This window comes from Terrapene carolina, unplaced genomic scaffold (genome assembly GCF_002925995.2).
Source record: "Terrapene carolina triunguis isolate 2854851 unplaced genomic scaffold, T_m_triunguis-2.0 Scaffold192, whole genome shotgun sequence".
Classification (NCBI taxonomy): Eukaryota; Metazoa; Chordata; order Testudines; family Emydidae; genus Terrapene; species Terrapene triunguis.
The window spans coordinates 13,688,219-13,705,688 of NW_020664543.1; the positions used below are offsets into that span (position 1 = coordinate 13,688,219).

The 17,470-nt window shown below is 51.9% G+C and overlaps 1 protein-coding gene across 1 annotated transcript in view; it reads left to right on the forward strand.

Moving 5' to 3' along the window:
* Positions 1-12,817, forward strand: part of SLC9A3R1 (SLC9A3 regulator 1) — a 37,488-nt gene extending 24,671 nt beyond the window's left edge. Inside the window, exons 2-6 of the mRNA XM_024215212.2 lie at positions 1,043-1,204; positions 4,192-4,345; positions 8,327-8,367; positions 10,702-10,800; positions 11,414-12,817. Of these exons, the coding sequence (XP_024070980.2) occupies positions 1,043-1,204; positions 4,192-4,345; positions 8,327-8,367; positions 10,702-10,800; positions 11,414-11,581 (624 nt within the window). The 3' untranslated portion in view covers positions 11,582-12,817. The remainder of the gene's footprint in view (positions 1-1,042; positions 1,205-4,191; positions 4,346-8,326; positions 8,368-10,701; positions 10,801-11,413) is intronic.
* The last annotated feature ends 4,653 nt before the right edge of the window (positions 12,818-17,470 follow it).

Here is a 17,470-nt window from a genome sequence, read left to right on the forward strand (position 1 = left end):
TTTCAAGGCCAGGTGGGCGTGTCGGTTCCTCCACCCTCATGTGGCAATTGCTTCTAAAGCAACACTGAGTCCTGCAACTGGAGGTGAACAGCCGGGTAATGAAACGTGAGTGCTGTCCGCCATCTGTGGGACAGGCCAGGGAAGGGAGGGCGCCCCCCCTGGGAGAGGAAAGGGTGTTCATATAATACACCCTGCACTTCGTGTCTTCAAAGCACTTTATGAACACTTAATAGAAATTAGTACTCGACTCCTCTGACACAGCTAACTCCTGGGTCCGTTTTACAGACTAGGGATATGTTTACACTGCAAGGGAAGCCCAGGTGTAGTAGAACTCAAGTTAGCAGCTCCTGGGTTTTTTAACCTAGGACTTGATCGTCTACACGCATTTGTAACACCTGTTGTTGAACCCTGGGTCCTAGCCTGGGGCTCCAGCATCTGCACTGTATGGGCCTGAGTCCAACCACCCGTATCCCAGACTTCCTTGCACCCTCCTAAAATGTGGCCTCTTTAGCCCCTAGTTGATGGTGCAGTGTGGGAAAACTTGACTGTCTGGGAGACAAAAAAAAGTCAGCCCGTGGGATTATGGAATGCTTTTGGTGGACTCCCAGAGCACGAGTCAGTGGGGCTGTGTCTACATTGCAAAGCAATAGGGCTTGAACCCTGGGTCCCGCTTTGACTCAGGCTCAGAACCTCCAACCCCGTGGGGTCCTATGACCTTGGGTCCAAGTCCTGAGCTAGGGCAATTTGTGTGTAGACGGCAGGGGGATTAGGCTTGAGCCCGAGTTCAAACCCTGGGTTTACATCGCAGTGTGGACATACTGTAGGAGCTGGAGACACAAAGGCTGACTTTCCAGTGCTATGTACCTAGTTGATGGCAGGCAGGGCTAAGACTGGAATGCAGAGCTGTTGGCTCCCAGTCCTGTGAGACCATATTGCTTCCGGACGGGTGCCGAATCAGGCCTGGGCTGAGTCTCTGATCTTGGGCTGGAGGCAGGGTAAGTGACTACTAACCACCGCTTTCATATGCGTTCTTTCCCGGCAGAAAGAGCTGCGGCCTCGTCTCTGTCCAATGAAGAAGGGCCCTAATGGCTACGGATTCAACCTCCACAGTGACAAAACCAAGCCGGGGCAGTACGTCCGGGCCGTGGATCCAGACTCGCCGGCTGAATCGTCAGGGCTACGTCCGCAAGACCGCATCATTGAGGTACGTTCAGGAGGCAGGGGCAGTGCAGCTAGGGGAGGAGGAGAGAATGAGTGGTGAAGCATGGGAACATCTGACGAGGTCGCAGAGGGCAGTGCATGGGAGGGGCCTCTGTCGGATGCCAGGGGGATGGAGATCGGCAACGTCATGAAGATGCTGCATTCCACATCTTGCACCCACGAGCGTAGTCATCTGAACTGGGCCCAGACTCCTCCTCTGGGGTTAGTAACGTGGGAAGCTTGTCCTCTTCCTGTGCAAAGTAAGGAAAACTCAAGTCTTGCAGTCCATTCGCTTGGGGCCTGTTTTTATCCATCAAGAAATGAGTAGTTAGAATCAGCCTCTGCAGTGTGACTTTGTCTATGACTGGAGTCCTGACGCTGGCCCAGTCATCTTATAGTCACAACCAAAGTCTGTGGGACGGTCACACCCACCCACCTCTCCCTCACCTGTTGTCTGTGGCCAGGACATTAACAGGAATCCCTTCACTGCTGTCTGTAGGAGGATGAATCTGCAGTGGATCCTGTCTGACAGCTCTGCTTTCTAGGGCATGGTACACTGAGCATGTTCAGGCCCTGATACGTGTGCCAGGAGATGGCAGAGGCGATTTCCTGGCCTCTTTAGTTAGTGTGTAGGAGCCCGTGTGGCAGCTGTCCCCCAGCCTGTGTGTACACAATGCCTCATGCGCTTGCCACAGGTCTGTTGCCCAACCTGTGTGCATATGCTGCCCTGCGCTCCTGGCAGCTTTGCTGTGTAGTCCTGCACTAATCACTTAGAGAAAATCTGATTTTAATGAGGTTTTGCTGGCTGCTCTGCTAATCCCCGAAAGGCTAGCTCTGGGGACCTGCAGGGGCTCGAGGGTGGCGGAGCTCTGGCTGCCATCTGTGCCCGGACAACCAGTAACAAGCCCTTTTCCAGGCTACCCCACCTTCCTAGTACCGGATGTGCCATTGGGAATGCCCTCCACAGAGCTCTCCAAAGACTTCCTGCCCTGGTCTCTAAGCCACTTCCCCGTCTTCAGGACATTCCCGGGTGAAAGTCTCTGCAGCACTGTTCTGACTCAGCCTGCTGGAATCTCACCAGGGCATTGATGGGACAGTCACCACCAAATCACTCCAGCCTTTCCGCCTCCCCCAGCATGACTTAACCTGCCAGCCGCTCGCTTGGAGCACAGGTTAAATGTTCATGGTGGGACATGCTGCCCTTGAGTCAGCTGTGGGGCTGTATCAGTTCGTTCTGTTAAAAAGCCGTTGTCTACAGCTGGTCAAATCCTTTTGTCCTATCTTAGCAACCCAAGTCCTCGTGCTCCCTGTACAAGGAGGGGCTGTGAGATGGTGAGTTATGGGTTAGCCTTGCTCCCCACAGTCAAGTGTGCACTGCTGTAGACTAGTGGGGTGCGGGGGGGAGGAGATAAGTGTGGATTTCGTATGAACATCTTCTGGGCTTGGGAAGCAGCATGTGGGCTGAGCCACTAGTCTGAAGTTCCCGAATGCAGTGTAAGGCCAATAGGAAGGGACTAGATCAGGTTTTTGAGGTATGCTAGTGACCACTACCTCTTGGTCCAGAGACCCCTCTTTCCTTCCTGGGGTTTCCATCTCAGTCTAAAAGCACTGTAGTGTCTCATAGTGATTTAGTTGGAGTTGGTCCTGCTTTGAGCAGGGGATTGGACTAGATGATCTCCTGAGGCCTCATCTTCTATGATTCCTGACTAGAGCCTGGTCTACACTAGCAACTTTTGCTGGTATAACAGTGTTGGTTAGAGGTGTGATTTATGTACGTATGTGACATTTCCGTACCAGCAAAAGCCCTAGTGTAGATGCAGCTATACTCGTATCAAAGTGCTTTTGCTGGGATGGGTTATTTTGCTCACCAAACTGATACAAGCTACAGTGGCAAAAAAGCACTCTCTGGCTGGTATCAGCTATGTCTACACAAGGTGGGTTTGATGGGATAGCTTGTTGGCAAACTTTTTCTAGTGTGGACGTAGCCTCGGTTGCTTTTCCGCTGCAGGCATTCTTCCGTGTCCCTAAGTTATAATAGAGAGGAATGGGACTTATGAAAAGCCTCTGTACTCCGAGAGCCTGGACTTTCGCTCCTGCCATCAGCTTCAAGTCTGATCAGCTGCAGCCACAGCACAGCTGTGTAGGAAGGAGCACGGGTCAGCTGAGTTAATGTAGTCAATGTCCTATTCAGAAATGAGGCGCGCAGCTCAGAGCTGGTAATGCGGAGGAGCGGTCCAGTGGTTGCTTAGGTCAGGCTCAGAGAGACGTGTGCAAAACAGGAAACGTTCGTAAGAGAGCGTCTGAAATGTGACTGTTGCAAGACTACAGAGCCCCGATCTTTGTGTCAAACTCCAGATCTGACCTCTGTGGCACAGCCAGCTCTTCTTCCAGACCCGCTCTTCTTCCTGGGCAGGTTTTGGCAAAGGCGTCATTGGAACCCATTCCTCCTCCGTCATTGCTACATGCACTTGTAAATTGGGCTGAATGCTCAGGGCTTCCGCACCTCCCATAGGGCCAGCCAGAATATTTTTGTGGTGACTTGTCTGAGGGCAGCCTGGATCCCAAGCGTGGCAGTCAGATAAGAGAGTTGGTCACAGAGTCTTTCTGAAGTGTAGGATTTGGGTGGAACAGGCCAATGGGAGCTGAGAGAGGAATGTCACAACATAGGTGAAGCATCCGTTCCTCTTGTCACGTGGGGACTGTCACCTGTCCAGGCTAGGGGTCCGGCTGTTTCAAGCTGCTGGACAACAAGAGTCTGACGTAGGCAAGAGTGAATGTGTCTATTGCTTGGGGGCGGGGGGTGCTCACAATGTACAGCCCTGCAATAGCCTGCCTGTTCCCGTACCAGCCTGGTAGCAACTGAATGGGATAATAGTCAGCATGTGACTGGTATCAGCATTTCTGTCTAACCCGCAGCCAGCCTTGTAATTCAGTACAAATCTCCTTCTTTCACGGTCTTTCCTCTAACTCTGCCCATTTCCCTTCCGGCAGGTGAACGGACAGTGCATGGAAGGGAAGCAGCACTCTGACGTAGTGACGGCTATCAAAGCTGGGGGAGATGAGACCAAGCTGCTGGTGGTGGATAGCTTAACAGATGAGTTCTTCAAGAAGTGCAAAGTCGTTCCCTCGGAGGAGCACTTGACAGGTGACAGGGTAGCAGCTGCGGTGCTGGGGCTTGCGTGTGGTGCTGGGGAGGGGTGGGTTTTACCTAGACAAGGCCACGAGGTTCTCTGCAAACAGATGGCTTAAGGCGGGAGATGGAGGCTGGGAACAGAAGGCTTCCTGCTTATGGGTGGTTTCATTTCCTGTCCAAAATGAGAGAGGGTAGAGATCTGTCCTGGTGAGGCGTGACCTCTGTAGCATCTCCACGCAGCCCTTGGTGCTGACTGCTTGTGGCCTCTCTTCCTAATCCACAGCACGTAATTAGTTTCCAAGGTGCGCTCTGGTTCACCAGCTCCGTGGGAAGCTGGGAAGAAAAGTCGCCAAGACTTAACCCCGAAGGGACGTGACGTAGCTTGCACTGGTGTCATGCAGCCAAATCAAAGCCTTTCTGCCTGCAAAGCTGGAAACTACCTTGCAAGCCAAAGGCCTTGCTGGCTTCCTTGGCATCTTATATGCCAATGGGGAACGATCTGGCACTGTCGGCCCGGTTCCCCTGCACTCGGTCACCCTGCTCCCTGACTGTGCGGGCGTCTGTCCGGGGTTGTGTGAATTTTATAGCTGAAATGGTTAAACTTTGACAGGGTTTATGAGAGGAGGGGCCCAATTTCTCTCTCTCTCTTCCGGATCAGAGTGCAGGCCATGTCAAGAGCATGACTGGCCGCTCTAGCTCATGGTCCATGCCCTCCCATTATCCTAGAGACCAGTGGAACACACTCCCCTCCGAAGATTTACACTGGATTTGGTGCTTCAGTAACTGTATCAAAAAAATGTAATTCTACCACTAGGGAGGTTTAAGGGCAAAAGCTTGAGGGCCCAGCTGTCCCTGCCACAAGCCACCTCTTCTAGAACATGTGAGGGTCTTGGCTTGAACCCCCTGACTGCATGAGAGCTAGGGAGTCTGCAAGGAGGGCCTCAGCATCTGGCAAGGCTAATAACCACCAAACAAAATAGCAGCCTAGTGTTAATTGGGCCCTGGTGACCAGCCTAAAGAGCTTTCTATCGGGCCTAAAGAATTCTTGTTTCAATAGTTGGATTTCCTCTAGCAGCACGGAACTCTAGGATGCCAAACAAGAGTGGATTCTGGCCAGACTGTGTGAGAGGCAGGAGGGACTAACACTGCAGCAGTTCCAGTGGCTGGAGTAGGCCCGGGTTAGGCAATTCTGTGTCCCCCTCAGTCTGCCAGCAACTGCCAGGGGAGAGCTGGGTTTTGCTGGGTGCTAGATGCTTGGTTAAGGGCGGGAAATGCTTGCTGAGGATCTGAGCTCACGTTCTGGAGAACTAGGTTCTTTTCCACTCCTGACCCAGGATTTGGTTGGGGGGGGGGTGGAGGAGGGGGAGGGTCTGCAGCAGAAAATCCAGCACTTCACCACCAGACTCTGAAGATCTGGGTCCAGTGTGGCTCAAAAACCCCTAAGCAAACAAGCGATTCTGTTTTTTTTTTTTTTGTTTAGCTTGAAACATGCCCCTGGTATATTACTCTCTAAATCCAAACCCGGCCTCTGAGGAAGGATAAATCTTGCTTAGTAGCAGAGAAGAACTACATGGCCGTCTGGGCCAGCGGCGCTAAGGGGTTCACAACAGTAGAATCTAGTGCTTGGCTCTGAGGGAAAAGGTCAGTTTGCTGAGCAGACGTTGACATGAGTCTAATGAGCCAGCCGGAAATCTTGGGAGCTAGATACAGGTGTCTGCCATTTATATCTGTGAGCCTCCACCACCGCCTGTGGGCTGGTCTCACTTCAAGCCCTTGTTCTGCTGGAGAGGAGGAAGTGAATGGCACCTCCTAGGTCACACTTGCTGTGACTCTCTTTTTATGTGCTTCCTGGGGGGGAAGCAGGAAGCTCTCTAGAATCTCTTAATTAATCCTGTTAACCTCCTTCTTCCCCACCGAAATAGCCCGGCCCTGCGGGTGAGTCTGTACCGAGATGTTCTAAGTGGCCCCTCAGAATAGCATCACCCAGGACAGATGCTCAGCTTGGGTTCCCTGCCTTGCCTGGGGAGCCTTGAGATTCTTACTGGGGCAGATCTAAGGGAGGTTAGGAGAGTGGTGCTTTCTGTGGCATAGGATCTCTTTAAAGTGGGGGGTGGGCTGGGCAAGGCTGGCTTGAAGAAAATCCCCTCCTCCACTCTCCTTGCCTCCGTCCTGGTGTCTGGCTGCAGGCGGTTAGGTCTTATCTTCTTTTGCTCCAGGAGTTTCCCATGAGCTTTCCTGCCACCTGAGTTCTTCATGCAATAACACTTTGACAGGGCCTGCTGGGTTCTGTTCCTGGGTCTGCCACTGTCTTGTTGCATGGCCTTGGGAAAGTCACTTTACCTCGGCACCTTAGCTTATCCACCAGTGAAGTGGGTCTCGTAAGGGGTGTTGGGAAGTGCTGAGATGGAAGATGCCTCTAGGGGCACACATCCGGGTCTACATCAGCAGCCACCTCCTTGGGTTCATTGCACTGGTCACTTGTTCCCAGTAACATAGACTCGGGACGTAACCCTGCAGTGGAGGCTCTGGCCGTAGGGGACTGCGAGGATGTGGATTCCCCACCACAGCCCCTGTTCTCAGTGTTTCTACAGCCTGCAGCTGAGCACGGGGCTCAGCCATGGTTTAGTGTTTGTTTGAGAAGGTCGGTTTTAACCCTCTGCGCACTTACCCGGGCTAGGAGACGAGTCCTTGTCTTCGCTGCACAAAGGGCGTTTGGGCGGGGAGGTCGCAACAAGATAACTGGCACGCGGTGGTTATCCTGCCGCAAAATCCTAGTGCAGACAAGTCCTTGCCGTGAGGTCGTCAGGTGAGGTCAATGCTCTGCTCCCTGCCTGTGGTTCACCTCCCCTCGCTGCATCACAGTGAGAACCTACAGAGCCTCGTCTCCACTAGGGTTTCCCGGCGTTCGTTATCCTGCGGTAAAAACGCTCCTTTTTCGCCGGGGAAGATGCAGCAGGTCCGGGTGCAGTGGCAGATAGAGGGGCTGGATCTTCTCAATGGCAAACGGCAGCTTTGTCCATGGCTGGAGACGGGGGGGAGGGGGAGCCAGCAGTCCTGTGGATGTTGGTTCCTTGGTTGCCTAGCAATCTGGCTTTGGGGGCTTTCTCGCGGCTTTTCTCTCTGGGAAACTGAACTTCCCATGGTAAAGGGGAGAGGAGACACCGCGGGAGGCGGGAGCCAGCCTATTTACTCCAGGCAGAAAGATCTGAGTGCCCAGCGGGAGGAATGAAAGGTCTGCCCTGTGCCCACGGGGGGTGAATGCAATAATAATGGGGTTCCGCTTTAAGCAGTGGCTGGTGCTTTAAGATTCTGGGGTGTCTTCAGAGGTGCTTTTTTGTCTAGCTTCCTCCTGGTCTGTGGCAGTTCTGTAGAACCGTTTCCAGCTTCACTTGAGGGGGTGAATTTGCTCCCATCCCATAGTGGCAAATGTCACTGAATTTGAGAGCTGGGAATCTTTGGCTGCCATTAAGAGTAAATACGAGCTGGTTTTCCGCCACATGCCCTGCCCCCCAGGACTAACCTCTGATCACGAAAGGATCTGCTCTCTCATGCCAGCAGTAAGGAAGTGAACGGCCATTGGATCTTTCTGGGTAACTGGGAGTGGCACGCTGGGCAGCTGCTGATCTGGCACAGGGAGGCTGCAGAGTGGCATTCCCTTTCTCTGCCTTTCGGATCCCTCCTCCACTCCAAAGGGGTAATTTTATGGGGAGTGATGTGGGTCTGACTTGACTCTGCCAGTACAAAGGCAGTCTCAGTGCCAGCCAAGCGAAAGCATTATCTGCATGATGGCACAGCCTGCCTTACCCCTAGCTCTGTGCCTTCGGGGTGCAGTGCATGGGCAGAGCTGGGAGGCTGCTGGATAAGCAGCCCCGCATCTACAATGATGCCCGGATCCCAGTGCCTGGATGTAAGGACGAATAAAGGCAGTGGGTGCTGGTTAAGAGAGGATTTTGCAGGCTCTTTGTAACTGCATGTCTGTGTCTTATCCCCCAGGTCCCTTGCCAGAGCCAGTTGCCAACGGCGAAGTAGAGAAGGTAAAGATCCTGCCAAGTCTCAACTTTTATAGATGGCATCGAAATGCCACGTTTGCTGCCTGCCGTGCTGTCACTGCAGCATGCACGCCCCCTCCTCCCTGTCGCTTTGCCCCACCCCGAAGCTGAGTGGCTCTTGGAGCCTGTCACATTCCCAGCTTGTGTTCCAGGGCAGCGCTGACCTTTGCAAAGGAAGGGAGAACTTCACTGCGGCCACCAAACACATTAAGACGGGCCCATCTCTGCCTGGCTCCACCCCTTCCCAGGGAAGAGAATGGCCCTTTCTTTAGGAAGGGGCCGGACTCCAAAGGCCTCGTTACTTCCAGTCTGGTTTGGAAAAACAAAACCTCATTAACCATGGTGCAGAAAGGAAGGCGGCGGCTCGTTAGAGCCTGCTGGGAAATCTTAATATACATCAGGGAAAGGAGGGAGGGGAGACAAGACAGGCTGCTGTTCCAGACTAGGGCACAATGCAATGGGTGAGGAATAGGCAAATCTTGCCAATGGGATTGCTCCATCGGGCTTACTGACTAACTGGTGGTGCCAGTGGGTGGAGACAGCCTGGATATTGGAGAGGGGCCAGGGATCAAGGACGGATTCCTCCACCTGGATCCTTATCCAAGTCTAGATGAGCTGTTTCATGTAGGTGTAGAAGCTGGGGTGGGAAGGACTGAACATATGAGTCCCACAGCTGTTATGATGGGAACATCGGCACTGTTGCCGAGTTGGGTCTGGGCGATAGGGGGAGGACCGTAGCTTTTCTCCCTTCCCCACCTCCCCAATGGCTGCATCTGTGCCTTGACAACCTTACTGGGCTCTCCTCTGGTGCACTCCCTGCCCTAAAGAACCTCCAGGTGTTCGCTGCACCCACACTCACCTGGGCCTTGTTTGCCTGGGGCCTGGCCTACACACCGTGTGTGGACCTGTTCGTTTCAGTTAGGGCTGGGACTTTCCTACCGATGTGGCTCTAGCGGCATGACTCTGAGTGTGGTCACGGTTCTACTAGGATAAAAGTGCAGAACGGGCAGGAACAAGCTAGAACTACGAAAGCCCAGTAGAACTGTGTCCACGCTGGGGGGCTGTGCAGCTTTGAAGAAGAGTGTGTAGGAGTGGCTCTCCAGTGCAGAGAGTGGATCTTGTCCCCTTGGGGCACTAAGTAACAATGCTTAGACCCTAGCCCTGGAGCTGCGATGTGGCCGGTCGCTCTGGACGGCAGGAGAAGGGAAGGGGTCTCCACGTGCCCTCTCTCTCCCCCTTGGCCTGTACAACGCTAAGGCCAGAGCTTGAGGCAGCACAGCTGCTGTGTTTAATCCTGCCCAGCTCCGAACAGGAAGCACTGAAGCCTGTCCAGAAGATGCTTATTAATCTGCAGCCTGTCAGCAGCTTATGTGCTTGGAAGAAGGATTTCCCAGACCCCCCACTTACTGGTCCCGCCGAGGGAGGAGCTAATTGGCATCAACGTCACTCCACTCTGCGGGGAGTCGCACGGACCTTCTGGACATATAAGAGATGTGGTTTGCATCTCCCTGCCCTCCCCAGGAAAGCGCTTCGTTCCCTGCAGTCCGTGGTGGGGCCCTGAGCCTTCCTGGAGAGGATCTCGCTTTTAGTGAGATTCCAGTCCGTGCTGGCAGGCGGGCAGTGTTAAGGGGAGTTCTGGCGTTTGGGCTAATCCTGCCCTGGGGTTTCAATCTGCCTTCCCTTCTGGCTCCTGCTAAATGGAGCTGAGCAGCGGTTAGCCCCTCTGATCCCCTGAGGAATGCAAAGCCAGGGGGGAGGGGTGGAGTACAAGTTCTGGAAGTAGGGCTCCTCGGCCATAGAAATCTCCAGGGCCCTGACCTCTCATGCAGGGCGAGTGCCTCAACTTCTTAGAGAAGCAGGAGAGCTAGCAGAATCTGCAGATGAGATTTGGGGCTCTGCATTAAAAATTACCAACTCGTCTGCCTCTGCACTGCCCATTGCACCCACCTTGGGTGCCCCTGCCCTGTCAGATCCACCCATGGCCCTGCCTGTGTAAGGCACCCCCAGCACAGGGTACTTCTGAATCTACTGGCCATTGACTGGTTCACCGCAGTTGTTCTTTTCCTGGATAAGGTCAATCTCTAGATGTCTTTCGTGCACAGGCTGTTGCAAGAGGGTAGCATTTGGAACCGGCCCTGCCATCTGCTGGCAGGCATTACGAAACCTTCCTCTCAATGTGACTTCAGTGTGAGTTTCCCTCTCCTATAGGGGAGCCGCTGCACAGAGGGGAGAGGTGGTAGGAATGGCTGGGGAAAAGGCCTGCCCCTCTGGCTGGGGGAGGTGGCAGGTCAAGGTCTCACTTGGTGTCGTTTCTTTCAGGAGGACAGCAGAGAGCAGCGGCCAGAGTCCGTGTCTGAATGTCCATCAAGCCCCGAGCCAATGGCGATGTCCCCCTCTTGGAAAGAGACCTACAACGAGGTATGGCAGCTGCCTGCTCGGCAGGGCTTTGCGTTGCACCTGGGGGACAACTGGCTGATTTGAAGCAGAAGTGAGGAGGGGGCTAGGATTTACCTCCTTGGCTGGCAGGGAGGGAGGAAGTTGGGGAGCCAGCCCCTTCCTGGTGCATGGGAAGAGACCTTTGCCTTGGAGACTCATCACTTCTCCTTGATGGAACAGCAGGAACTCTGGTGTGTAGCAATGGGCTCATCCCCTTCTCTGGCCAGGCCTGGTAAAGCATCACCTATGCCAGAGAACAGTCTTGCACAGAAGGCTGTGTCTCTTTTTAGACTCTTAAATAAAAGTGGGCTGACTTCCAAAGGGGCTGAGTGCGGGCCGCTCCCCTTGAAACCAGGAGAGCGGCACGTACCCAGCACCTCTCTAGATCAGGCGGCTCCTCCCTAGACACCGGGGGCCTCAGAAGGTAATTGTAGGTAATCCGGTGTGCAAACGGTGGCTTAATGAAATAGCTTGGGCTTGAGGCAAGGGGAGAAGACCCAGGATAGTGAGGGATAGAGGCAGACCATCTGCTCGAGTGGGTGAGATCAGGGTGAAATGCTCGAACGCTCACTGTGCCTGTCTCTCACCTTTGCAGTCTGACTCGCAAGAGAAGGAGGAGAAGCGAAACTCCACGCCGGATCCACTCCTGGACCTCAACGTTCCCCTGGCTGTGGCCAAGGAGCGCGCGCACCAGAAACGCACCAGCAAGAGGGCGCCGCAGATGGACTGGAGCAAGAAAAACGAACTGTTCAGCAATCTCTGAAAAGCCCCCCGGCAGAGGAGAGGAGAGGTAGCAAACTCTCCAGCGTCTGGCCCAAATCTCCACCAGCATCTCGCTTTCTTCCCAGTCTCCAGTTTCGCTAGGGAGCAGAGTCCTTTCCCCTACACTTGGATTGCACAATTTGGTTTTCTCTACTGTAATCTAATCTAAAGGGAAAAAAGCACAATGGCTCCTTTTGTGAGTCTCCAGAGCAGTGTTAACATTCAGAGAACGACAAGATGTTTTTGTGTGTCTCAATAGCTTAGGGTTCATGCGTGGTAAGGAGTTGGACCATTCCACGGGCCCAAATCAAACCCCTATGTGTTTGCAGTGGGCACTGTGGGACACCTTTCATTCTCTCACTGGCTTTTTACTGAAAGCTTAAATCCATGTAAATGCAGGGAAGACATTCAGCAGTGACGTGGGATTTTGAGTGCCTGACTTCAGACCCCTTAAAGAGGCCTGATTTGATGCTCGGCTCTTAAAGGAGCTTGGATATATTTTCAGGTGTCTCCAGCTGAGCACCCAAAATCACTAGACATATCTGAATATCTCAGCCTTAGGCTTCAGTGTATTTTAAGCTTCTCTTTGGCCAAGAACCAAACAACATTCCTTCCAAGAGTTACTATTTGTTTAGGGTGGGTTTTTTGTTGTTTTTACCTCTGACCTGGGGCTTCCATCTACAATGATCCACCCCCATCAAATCCCCTGCTCTGAAGGTACCCAGAGGGCACTGCAGTTGAATCAGTTTAACCGAGCACTTGTGTGAATGCCATGAAACCGGTGTCCTGAACACGCCTCACTGAACCATTTGTCCCAGGCCAACTGGAAGCGAACTTTCAAAGGATTTAGCTCCCTAGGGCAGCTGAGGCCTGAGACCAGAAGGGCTTCCCTTGCCATGTTATACCCGTGGGGTTTGTTCCTTTAGGGGAGGGCTGTTTGGACCAAGCACAATGACCGATAACTGCAAGCAGGAATCTCCTTTGATGTCTGGCCGAACCGATCAGGGTTTTGAATACTGAAATGTATAATGTAAAGGTTTTTAAATAGACTCTGTCTGTACATTTTCTGAAATGAGATGTTTCCAATCACACTGATTTTTAAGGGGGGGAGGGGGCAGGGAAAAAGATTTATTCTGTGGCGATTTTTTTTCCCTGTGGATGTTTTATTTCCGTGTTTGCGATCGAGGTATTATTGTACTGTCAAGCTCAAGAGAAATGCTCTTTACCGGGAAAAAAATCCCTCCTGACTTTGTGTGTTCATTGGATGGCTAAATCCTTCTAAATCTGTCCGCCTGGGGGCTCTGAGCAATCCCCTGATTTAGCACCTCGGCTGCACTGTGGAGAGAGGACGTGATCGGGTAACTGCCAATGGCTGCTTACAGTGAACGTGTTTCAGCACCTCCACCGAGCAGCCTTTGTCCAGGAACAACCCTCTGTGAACTGCCCTAACATGCTGCCCCACTGCGCTAGTGCATTGTGGGAAAAATCTGGGCTGGCTCAGCTAGTGGTGCAATGCATTGTGGGATAGCCTCCTGCCCGGAGGCGGGACTGGCTTACCTGGCTTGGCAGGCACAGGTGGGCAGGCCTTCTCTCACAACAGAAGGGGCAGTATTAAAACTCTGCCACAGCCCGGCTCCTGAATGTGTACCCACCCATGTTAAGTAGTAGCAGCAGTCAATCCTATACGAGCTCATAACAATGCTGTAGTGTAGATGGGACCCTGGGGCAGGGGGAATTGCACGTCAGGAAATGTCTGCTAGTGCGGTTTGTGTGGCTAAAGTGCTGCCTGTGCAGTGGTCCTGCTTGGGGTAGGGATAAAGGCCAGCAGCCCTACCCTGCCCCTTATTTTCAGAGTAAAACTAATTGCCGCTGGTGTGGCTCTGTTTAAGCCCCTCCCTCCGTCAGAGCATGGGAAATTCCAAGCTTGCTGAAACTGGTGGTTTAAAGGTTTCCGGTGCATTTGGATGGTGGCACTTTGCAATGTAGTGATGCATTCTGGGCCAACTGGCCTGGTTCTGGAACCTAGCGAGGGGTGGGGAGGGAGAAGAGAGGGATCGGCTGGACCCTCTGGGTTAATGTCTCTGGATTATTAAAATGCTCTAATCCCTGCTGCTCGGGGGGGTGGGAGGAGGTGCCCGTGAGACTGCTGTGAGTACCAGCTGTAATCAGCTAGGGCTGTTGCTGGAAAGGATTCCCAGGGTAGGGACAGCAAGCTTGAGGGACTGTCTTATCTCTGTGTTTACTGACCTGATTCGAGGGCAGCGACAGCCCCTAAACTCTCTGCGAAAATAAACCAGCTGCTCCGCAGTCCGTCACCATTTCACAAGACCATGCACATTCCAAAACAATCCCAAGTGGCCCAGGCCGGTAAACATCCGAGCCTCTCTCAAATGGCAGAGGGGAAGGGGTTAACAGATGAACACGGGACTGCTCCTGGGTTGGGGTGGGGTGAGGTTGGAGCAGGCTGTCACAGATTTCCCTCCCCTCTGGTAAGGATGTGATGGGAGGGAGCGGGAGACTGCTTGGGTGAATTCCAGGACTTGACCTAGCAAATCGCTAAGGTGTGTGCGCCTGACCTACACTGGAGCATACAGGTAAGTGAGGAGCTGCTGGCTGTGGAGAAGAGGAGCGCGAGATGGGACTGGGAAAGGAACAAGAGGGAGGAAGCATGGAAGAAAGGTCTACTCCATACATCAGAGATGCCCATGGCGCTGTAACAGCGTTTGGTGGGCAGGTGCAGACCGGAGGTGGGGAAGAAGGGCAGGGGCAAACCAATGCATGAGGGCCTACTTAAAGAGAAGCAGTTGCTGGAGGCAGGTAGGGTATGCAGATTTCTAAGGGAGTGGGTGACGTGTTTCCACTCCCAGATGTGTAGGAGATGGGCCTGTCTTGTGCTTGTTGATGAGCAATGGCATTAAGACTCTAAAGGAGGAAAACTACAGTAAGCGAGAGGAAGGCGGTAGCTGCAGAACAGTGATGCCTAAAAGCGAAGGCAATAGTGGGTAAACTTAAAGGACTGATGCACTGGCAAGTGCCATGTCCCTTCTTATGTGGCTTGTTCTCATAGTATACAGCCTCCTACTGCTACTGGCGAGTGGAGTTGCTTCTTTAGCTCCTGGCCAGAGAAGTCCTTTGGCTGAAGATCCTGGGTTCTATCGCTGGTGGAGGTGATTATTTGGAATCGAAGTCAATGGTTCCTGACTGGGAGAATAAGATTAAAATCAAGGTGATAGCCAAACAGAGTAGTAGAGCTATGATCAGAGTGCTCCACCCCGCCTCGATTATAACAGGACAATGGTTTGGGTAGTGTCATAACACCATCTCTACTAAACCAGAGAGCAGCCTCTGTAGAAGATGATCTGTTACAGAAACTTTACTCTGACTCCAGTGCCCGCCTCAGTGGTGTAATGACTTTACTAGGAAAGCAGAACTAGTGCCGTGTTATAAACCACAATATTGTGGATATGGTGGCGATAATGCGGAGTCTGTACTCTGTGAACAGCGAGACATCACTTATTAGAGGCTTGTAGTGGAGGAAATAGGCCTTGGAGGGGAAGGTGTCCAGTGAAGTGCTTGTAGAGCCTGGCTGCGGATAGAGATTGTTCCAGGGCTGCCACCTTGTGGCTTGGGCTTAGCAGCAAAATCGGTGTTTGCAGCACTATTTATATGTGTGCACAATGCTGAGTAGCTTAAGTGGGTTAAACAGATAAGTCCTTAGCCTGCAGAATGTACAGCTGAAAGGCGTGGGTGAGTACAATGAAAACAAACCCGGACGGCAGTCTGGTCATAACTGCAACATCTCTCGTGGCAGGACTATTTCTCTAAAGCACTAGAAACTTTCCAGGGCTCAATTACAGTAGAACCTCAGGGTAACGGTCAACCACACACCTCATTTGGAACTGGAAGCATGCAATCAGGCAGCAGCAGAGACCAAAAAAGAGAGCAAGCAAATGCAATACAGTACTGTTATAAACTACTACAAATAAAGGGAAAAAAAAAAAAAAAAAAGTAATGTTTCCGTGCTTGTTTCATTTAAATTAAGATGATTAATTATTTTAAATTATTTTTTAATTATTTCATTTAAATTAAGACTTTTTTTTCTTCTGCGTTGTAAAGTTTCAAGCTGTATTAACTCCATGGTCAGTTGTAAACTTTTGACAGAACCACCAGACGGTTTTGTTCAGAGTTACGAACAACCTCCGTTCCCGAGGTGTTGGCGACTCTGAGGTTCTACTGTACAATGATGATTGCCCTCCCCCAGCTCTTGCATTCGTGGTTGGTGGTGGAACTCTACAAAGCAGGATCTCCTCCATCCCCTTTCGCTGAGTTCTAATGTGTCGGCTGGTTGGTCGGCTGTAAGGGGACCTCACGCTCAGGTGTTCAGAGAACGGCAACCTCAAGGAATTGGGGGTGTTCTCTAAATGGGCTGCTGCTCCTGCCCACGTTGAGAACTCCACCTTTTCACTGTGCTTCAGAAGCAAAATGGTGGAATTTCATGTGATGCAATTGTGATTGAACAATACCCAAGTGCCAAAAACTCTGTTGCTTGATTAAGAACCTATTACCTTCCAACAAAAAAAAGAATCGTCCAACGGTGCCACAGCTGAGAACTTAATGGAGAATTTCCTGACTTTTTGATGTTTTTGTTTTTCGCACCAATCTTCATTCTGCCCACTGGGCCATGTGGGTGTGAAGACATCTGTCTTGGCCCTTGTCTTTCTGACCCATTGATGAGATTGCGTAGAGAGCCCCTATCTTCCCCTCCCTCACACACCAGTTGTATGGGCCACCAGTAGCTAAATTCCCTGTGTTTGAATAAATATGCTATTGCCCAGTGGACAGCAGCTAATGAAATAACCTATTGTGTTGGAGGGTGCAGTGTTAAAGATGGTGTTGGAACTTAACGGTGAAAAAATGGCTTGACTCTCACCTGCATGTTAGATTCTCCACTGTTGCATGGTTGGTAAATTTGCAATATCCTGGGCTGGGGGAGATGAGCTGCAGATGACTTGATAGGTGAGTCTGGCATGCTACAGGAGCTGGAGCTTTCAGAGGACTCAGGAGAAAGTTGGGTGAGTATCTCTGGTTCATGCTTTTGGCCCAGAACTGCAGGTTTAGCTAGTCTTACAAAAGCAGCGGTGCACATTTTTCAAAGGTGCAGGTTACATTTAAGAGGGTGGGTGAACAAAGCTTATTAAGGTGAAGGAAACCCAACAGTCAGAGAGGAAGTTAAAGCAGGGTGTTATTTCTAGCCAGAGCTTTACAAACACTTAACTGACGCTGGCAATGTCCCAAAAGGGAAAACAGACTAAGGTGCAATCAGAGCTAGTTATAGTCCTGGGCAAAGATCCTTTCCTGCCTTAAAATGACTGGCCCTTTTTTGAGGAGCTACCTCTGGGGCCGACAGCTACCATTGACCAGGACTGAAGGGGGAGAGGCTAGAGAGAGGGCTATCTACACACCAGCGAATAAGGAAGTGTCATTTACCCCTTCATGTAACGCATGAACCAGGGGTCACCCAGTGAAATCAATAGGTAGCAGTTTTAAACTAAAAGGAAGCATTTCTTCACCCAACACACAGTCAATCTGTGGGACTCACTGCCAGGGCTCTTGTGTATAAGGGGAGGGGGCAGAGACATTTGAACGTCCATGTTCGTTAACATTTGATGGAAAAACAGAGCAAAAATTCCATGGACATGCCCTCCCATTCTTCACCTGCTCTGATTTGAGGCTTCCTGACAGCTTTAGCCTAGCTGAGTGCCAGAGAAATGAAATACTCCTGGTGTGTGAATGCCAGTGGAGGGTTATTTCAGTAACCTTCTAGGGAGCGGCTGGGGAGAGGAGCAAGTGTACGATACAAGCAGGGCAGAATACATGCCTCCCTCTGAGC